General features: G+C 56.1%; 1 protein-coding gene across 1 annotated transcript in view; it reads right to left on the reverse strand.

Moving 5' to 3' along the window:
- Positions 1-7266, reverse strand: part of LOC104515722 (receptor-type tyrosine-protein phosphatase mu-like) — a 10219-nt gene extending 2953 nt beyond the window's left edge. Inside the window, exons 1-12 of the mRNA XM_010159808.1 lie at positions 7126-7266; positions 6886-6925; positions 5612-5754; positions 5397-5484; positions 4731-4801; positions 4280-4316; positions 3404-3501; positions 3097-3213; positions 1838-1995; positions 1624-1759; positions 657-806; positions 381-480 (exon numbers count right to left, since the gene is read on the reverse strand). Of these exons, the coding sequence (XP_010158110.1) occupies positions 381-480; positions 657-806; positions 1624-1759; positions 1838-1995; positions 3097-3213; positions 3404-3501; positions 4280-4316; positions 4731-4801; positions 5397-5484; positions 5612-5754; positions 6886-6925; positions 7126-7266 (1279 nt within the window). The remainder of the gene's footprint in view (positions 1-380; positions 481-656; positions 807-1623; positions 1760-1837; positions 1996-3096; positions 3214-3403; positions 3502-4279; positions 4317-4730; positions 4802-5396; positions 5485-5611; positions 5755-6885; positions 6926-7125) is intronic.
- Between the last annotated feature and the right edge of the window lie 39 nt (positions 7267-7305).

Below are 7305 nucleotides of genomic sequence, written 5' to 3' on the forward strand. Positions count from 1 at the left end.
GCCGGCAGGACTGCGGAGGCAAGGAGGAGAGGGAAATGGTGAGCCGTCGTTTCCCTGCACGGTGGCATGGGGCTTTCCCTGCAAGTGGTGGGGTCCCTGTGGCACAGGCTGGAGAGGCTTGGATGAGTGGGCACCACCAACCCCATGTCTCCTCCTCGGGGACAGATTAGACCCAGTGGCATGTGTCTCCCAGGTGTACCCCATGGATGCATGCCTCCAGCAACCCCAGGATGAAGCAGGGATGGGGGACCATGACTGGACCTTGGGCAGAACCTCCCAGCTGGGTGCTGGGAGGGAAGCAGCAGGGCAACAGCATCCCTCCCGCTGCTCTCAGGCTCTGGGTCGCAGAGTAAGGGGCTACCCAGCCCTGCCAGCAGTACCTGGCAGGATCCCTGTCTTGCGGTTCTTGGGCTGGTTGCTGGGTTTCTCCGCTTCTCTGCATGGCAGGAGCTGGAACAACTCGGTAAACTTCTGCAGAGCCTGTGGGGATAATTCAGGCAGGCAAGTCCTGCCTGTCAGTACCTCCCCTTCTTCACCCACCCCACAGAAATGCTCCCCCATCTTCATCCCACAGCTCTGGAGGGGAGCAGCAGCGGGGCGGCACCGCAGACCAGCCCCTGCAGCACCTGGCCCAGTGCACCAGATCCTGGGAGTACCTTGAACTCCTTCTCTAGGACACTGTTGTGCCTTGAGGTCTCAGCTTCCCGAAGGCAGTGAATGTGGCTGGCAATGCTCTCCACTGGGACCCCGGTGTTGCCGCAGAGCAAGCCTTCCAGCAGCACCTCGTACAGGAAGGTGTACTGCTCCTGCATGAAGACACAAGTCAGCTGCACAGGCTTGGAGCAGCTCCACCAAGGGGACTCCAGACCACCAGCTCAATGGCATCGATCTGTGCCAGGAATGAGCCAGGTCCATCCTTCACCTTCCTGCTGTGGGGCCCTGAGGCCAGACGCCTCTCAGTGCAGGCAGCCCTGCACTGCAGCAACCCAGACCAGACCATCTTTCTGTGGTTTAATGCTCCCTCTCAGACAAGACCCCTGCTATAGTGAAGGTAATCCAGGAAACCAGTGCACTAGTTACCCCTCCTACAAGCAGCTGGATGGTCCTGCCCAACCTAATTTCCTCCAAAGGGTCCCAGCACTGTGCAGACCATGGGGATGCAGTCCCTTGGCTAGCACACTGCTGTCCAGAAGATGCCACGAGGGCAGACAGCCTGAAAGCCTGAAGGATGTGTGGACTTTTATTCATGCTCCTTGCCTGCAAGACAGGCCTTCTATAGCAGGATGACTAGTGCATATGAACGTTGCTGGCACCTCAGAGGGTCTCAGTGAAATCATAGAATGGTTTGGGTTGGAAGGGACCTTAAAGACTATCTAGTTCCAACCCCCCTGCCATGGGCAGGGACACCTTCCACTAGACCAGGTTGCTCAGAGCCTCATCCAGCCTATGGATCCAAGTTTGGAGACAGCATTGAAAACAGAAACCTGCAGTCTCCATCACCTGGCAGCTCCATGTGGCTAGACCATGAAGGGCATGGCCAGCGTCTCTTTGCTACATCCCTGGGAAGGGTGGGAAGCAGACCTGCCGCCTGACAGCGTGCAGAGAGCAGGTAACTCTCCTCACCTTGGTCTGCACCATGCTGACGCGCTGCTCCCGCAGCCTCTGCACGCAGTGAAACACAGCCACTTTCCCCTCGGCCTTCGCCATCTTCAGGAGGAAGTCAAGGGCGATGAAGGTACCCGTGCGCCCAACCCCTGCGCTGAGGGGACAGAAAACTGGGTGTCCGTGCTGCCCCAGCCAGCCTTGCCCCAGCACCCAAAGTACTCTTAGCCAGTACCTGCAGTGCACCAGCACAGGTCCAGCAGCCACTTCCACCCCCCGCTTGTTCACCACCTCCACTAAGCACAGCAGCTGGGCAGGGTTTCTGGGGACCCCGTGGTCTGGCCACAGCAGGTATTGAAACTGCTCCACCACTCTTGGGAGACCACAGCCTGCCTGCAAAGAGGGAGACATGGCTGGGAGCAGGGAGCAGGAACCAGCCTGGAAACTTACGGGAAATAATTGCACGCCAATAATTAGGGAGCAGTGGAGAAAACCACTTCAGGGGGGCACCAGCACACAGTGTTCCCCACCACTGCTCCACTATAGCTCATCAGACAGCGAAAGGCAAATTCACCCAGCACACAGCCACACAATTCATTTTGTTCTCTGCTTCCCTATGCTGCCAACAGTGAACTTGGAGCAGTAAATGCAGCTTGTGTCCCACAGGAAAATAACACCCAAAATCACAGTGTATAGTGTTTCTGTAGTCATCAAAAAGCCCTGGCTTCGTGCGAGAAGGCATTTCCTAAGGCTGGTGCTGCACTGATGTGAATGTAGTCACTTTTGTTACCAGCCCATCATGTATTTTTCCCTAAACATCACATTCACTTGGCTTGAACTAATGAACTGCTATGTCCCACTGTCAGGTGCTCTTGGTGCTTGACTTTTCAGCCAGACTTTGTTGTGGGCATGAAAAGAAAAGACAAGATATGCATAACTGCAATTTCTTTATATTGTACCTGTTTCCCCTCTTTGCAGCTCCTTCAGTTCCTGTTTATTATCTGAGATAAAACTTCAGCAGAAATACCCGTCTTGAGAGACGTCATTATGTAAGTTGTCTTAAACCACAAACTATCTGTTCAAGTTTAGGAGCTGTAAGTGACCACGGAGCTTTGATGTAGCAAATTGGCCGAGCGGACAGCCAGGCACCTGTCCCATCATTCTGGATGTACAGATATGCTATTTTATACCCTTCAACTGCTTTTTTACCCTTTGTGATCACCTCATCCAAGCCCTCAAGTATGCACTATCTGCCCATGTACATCATCAGCCCAGACTCCGCTGGGGTGACCACTGGAGCTGACCAAACGCCTTTGCCTGGCACAGAAACCTGTGTCCGATGCCCTGGCATGGCATCGACTGATCGCAACGCTGACCTGTTAGTGATGGAGACCACACGGGGCTCCCCACAGTGTCTATTGGCCAACAGCTCCCATTAGCTGCTGAAACCCGAAAGCATCTTGCATCCCCATCTCAGGTACACGCCAGGCTCACCTTCTGCAGGCAGAAGATGCGAGTGACAAGGCCCGTGGTGGTTCTGGTGTTGTTGAGTGTCACAGTGAAGTCCCCGTAGACCTGCTCCTGCTCTGGCCAATACTGCTCACACTTGGTCTGTCAACAGCAGTGAGATCGCTAAGCATAAGCAAACTCGTGAGGGGAAGCATTGCAAGCCAACAGTGGTACGGAGCTGCTCCCTGCCCTCACTGGCAGATGCACTGGGAGCAAACTGAAGCCAAGCAAGGAAGGAAGCTTGAGCTCTGGGGCATCCCAGGCTGAGCACAGGCTGAGATGGTTTCTCTACCTTGTTCTGCTCCACTAAGCCCGTCAGCATCACAATGACTGAGGTCTTCTCCTGCCAAACCATCTGCCAGAAATCCACCACCGTCTCAGGCAAGGGGCCTTGGGGAGGAATGGGAAAGCCTTGTGCCAGTGCCCAAGCCATGGGGACTTTGGCTGCTCTCCCAGTTTTCCCCTCCCCAAAGCCTAACTGCTCCTGTGCACAAGTCAGACATTCCCAGGCTACGAGCAGCCCTGGGCTCCCCTCTGCCCTGGGACTAACACTGCGCAGCCTGGGCACAGCAGCACCTGGCAGCCTGGGCTTCACCACCCATGTTAGAAACTGGGACAAGGAAGGGGGAGCGCAGGTGAACCTCAGATACATCAGGAATCCACTGCTGCTTTAGGGGCTTCCCTATCCAGACCTTCAAGATGACCATGAGGTGCTTCCACATTTAGGGTCCCATCTCCTGAAGCATTCAGAATGAGTGTTCCATGAATGAATGCAGCTTTGCCAGGAGCCAGAGACCTCCTCACCACATATGGACAGAGAAGAATAACCCATCCCAACTTTGCACCAGGAGGAGCCTGTCTACGAGTGCACTGGGTATAGACATGTCAGGTGTGTCGCTGTCGTGCCAGCCACCAAAGGGAACAAACAGGACCATGTCCTCAGGCCGAGCAATGCAGGGACCAGCTCCAGCTGGCCACTGCCAAACTGCCACTGGGGCCTTCCATGCCTTGCAACAGCCATAACCACCATCCAGGACAGAGGCCAAGGGGACACAGGTCCTTGGATGGAGCCATTAGGAGCTCCCAGGCTGCTGTCCCAGTTCCCTCTCTCCAAAGTGCTCAGGACAGCGAACAGCATCTCCTGAGCATGAGCGCTGGGAGCACCCACCTTGAGCTGCAATGAAGAAGTGTGGACTCCGGTAGCTCTGTGGGGCAGAAGTTCAAACAGCTCAAATCACAAGGGTTAAACGTGTTACAGGGAGTGAAATGAAGGACCCATCCCCACAGGCACCAGGGTCCAGAGACCCTGGCACAGCACATCCCACTGCATGACTCCTGGCCAGCACAGAGAGCGGTTACCCAGGGGCTGTACCTCAGCTCCCATCCCCCCTCGCAGGTCCGTTTTTGCTAATGAGCGCTGCACGCCAACCCAGGGTACTCGGGGCAGCTCAGGAAGGGAAGTGATGTCCCGAGATCTGCCAGCACATGAGGGCAGCAAGTGCCAGACCTCAGGGACGCCCATGCGAGCGGGACAGTCCTCACCCAGCACAGCCAAGCACCTCTCCTGCCTTGCCCAGGCACCTCTACCCTGCCCAAGGCAGCAATTCCTCGCTACCCACATCCACGTAGCTGGCGTTGATGTAGCTGTTCCCCGTGTCAGAGCGCTGCAGCACCACACGGCAGTGATCATCTGAAAGAGAAGGGTGGTGGGAGTTGGTGGACCGTCTCTTTGGGGCAGCAATGAAATGACTATTTAAGGAGGGGGATGTAATTTAGGAAAGTCTGGGTCCATCCACTCCCTCCTCCGTAGCACTCCAGGCCTCAGGGCATGTTCAGAGGTAGAGAACAGCTAATGAGATGAAAGGTGACATGGCACAGCAGGAAATACGTGTTTTGGGGCAAGACTGTTACTGCAATGGCCAAATATCCACACCATGCGAGGACCAGAGTTTTGATAGAAGTTGGGTCACTCCCACCACTTTCCCACAAATAGCCACCCCTGGATGGGACATGGCAGCGTTCGGCAAAGACTAGTTCAGCAAGAATTAGCAGCAGGAACACAGTGATGAACGACTAAGCTTGCAGGGAGATTTGAGGAGCAGAACGAGGATTCTTCAACTGGATATAAAATGATTTTGGAAAATCCCTCTGGGTTTCAGTGGCCAGAGAGGGTGAGATGAGGAGCTCAGCATGGCTGAAGAGCTGGAGGGGCACACCAGCCCAGCATCCCGTACTGCCCAACCACCTCCAGGTACCTGTGCCAAGCCCTCCAGAGCTCTGCTTACATGGGATGATGCTCTTGTAGCGGTTCTTGCTCTGATTACACAGCTCCTTCCCGGCATTGCAGGGATATAACAAGGTGGAGGACAGTTGCTGCAGAGGAGGAAGACAAGCCCACTCTGCAACACATGTTCTGGGGCTGGCCAAGGCCAACTGCATCCTATACCCAAGGAAGGGGTGAGGGCTGGGTGCTGCCAGGTGGAAAGGAGCTAAACCATACCTGATACTCCCTCAGACGCCCAGCGCCATGCCTGTCGATAGATTCATCCTCCGTTTGCTCTGCCTCTATTTCTGCCCTCTGAAACCTCTTCACAGCCTCCAGCAGGTCCTCCACTGGGATCTGGGTATTCGGCTTGCACACACCTATGGAGATCCACAGGCCAGGAGTTCAGTGTGTACCTGATGGTTGGCCCTAGAGCTCTGCAGCTGGGGCTGAGCTGGCACTGTGGTGGCCCAGCCCTAGATTGTCCCTCCTCACGCATGTCGCTTTCTCCCGGGAGCTGTCCCTTTCCCCATGCCAGCCAGATCTGATCCCCTTGTACCTGTAAGGACCTTACAGACCCTGTAAGCACCCTGTCCAGACAAGGCATGCAGGCCTTCTGCTCATACTGCACCTCTTTGACATCCTTGTAAGGGGATAGTGCTGCTGTTCTCCGAGGATTTTGAACTGTTGTACTTTCTCCTGAAAAAGAGCAAGTCAGGCCCGTAGTCCAGCAGAAGAGAGGCAGAGGAGAGGCTGTTCTCCATGTCACAGCCCTGCCCTTGCTTTGTGTCAGGGTGCTCTTGGGCACTACCTGGCACTGCAGGGTGCTGGATGCCTCACAGAGCACTTGAAAAGTGAGTCACATACTGACCTGAAGAGCACAAGGAGCAGCAAAATCCCCAGCGCCAGGAGTGTAAGGACCAGCACTACCACCACAACCATGTTCATCCGGCTCATCAGAGGCGTCTCCTGCCCTGCAGCTGGCACAGCCCAGACTCAGGCGCCCGCTCAGCCTGAACCAGGCACAGGGAGATGTCACAGTGGCATGGGGTGAAAAGCAGCGACCCTCATCTCCCACCACAGGCTTTGCGTTGGAGAATAGCTAAGCTGGTGCAGAAAGAGTAGGTGCTTGCATGGTGTGATACCCATCAGTGTGGGCCTTGCGTCCCTGGCTGCTCCAGGCACAGCCAGAGCCTCATGAAGTGTTTACATTTCTGGGGGTGCACATGTCCCAGAGAGCACTGGGACTGAGGTGCTGTACACGATGACGGCAAGGATGATGCACAGTGCCCAGCTGCCATCATTACCAGCTGTACAAGTGGCCCAGGGTTGCCCAAAGCCCATCTACCAGATTTAGCCTCAAGATCCAGACAACTTCTACAAAGACGGAATTAGGACAGACGCCTCTGTGCCTGTGCTCAGCCAGCTTCTCTCCATGGGAAGAGGCCAGGCAGGGAAATGGGAACATGTGGGAGAGACCCTCAGGCACAGGGAGCAAGGAGCCCACTTACCAAAAGAGAAGCTGTAGCACACGCAGGTGAACTTCTCTGCCTGTCCAAGGAGAGGGAGGGAGAGCTCAGGCCACTCCTGCCCAGCTGCCCACCCTGGGGGCAAAGGCCTCCCAACCACAGCCACTGAATGCCCAGGCTGTGGCTGGGCAGCCCGGGACACGAGCAGCACTGGTGCTCCTGCTGAGGGGCCCATCCCGGCTGGAAGTGTCTCTGGGGAGCAGGAGCTCCCTCAACGGGTACCTGCTGAGAGCGGCGGACGAGGCGGAGAAGGGCCGTGTAGTCCGAGCCCGGCTGGAGGGCAGCGTTGTGGTAGTCCTGCCCGTGGGCCCCATCGCCCAGCAGGAAGGCGGTGGGGGCGGTGAGGTTGAGCACGGCGGCCATGTAGACGTGGGGCTGCCAGCTGGTGTTGGCGGGCCGCAG

Source organism: Eurypyga helias, unplaced genomic scaffold (genome assembly GCF_000690775.1).
Source record: "Eurypyga helias isolate BGI_N326 unplaced genomic scaffold, ASM69077v1 scaffold30199, whole genome shotgun sequence".
Taxonomy (NCBI): Eukaryota; Metazoa; Chordata; class Aves; order Eurypygiformes; family Eurypygidae; genus Eurypyga; species Eurypyga helias.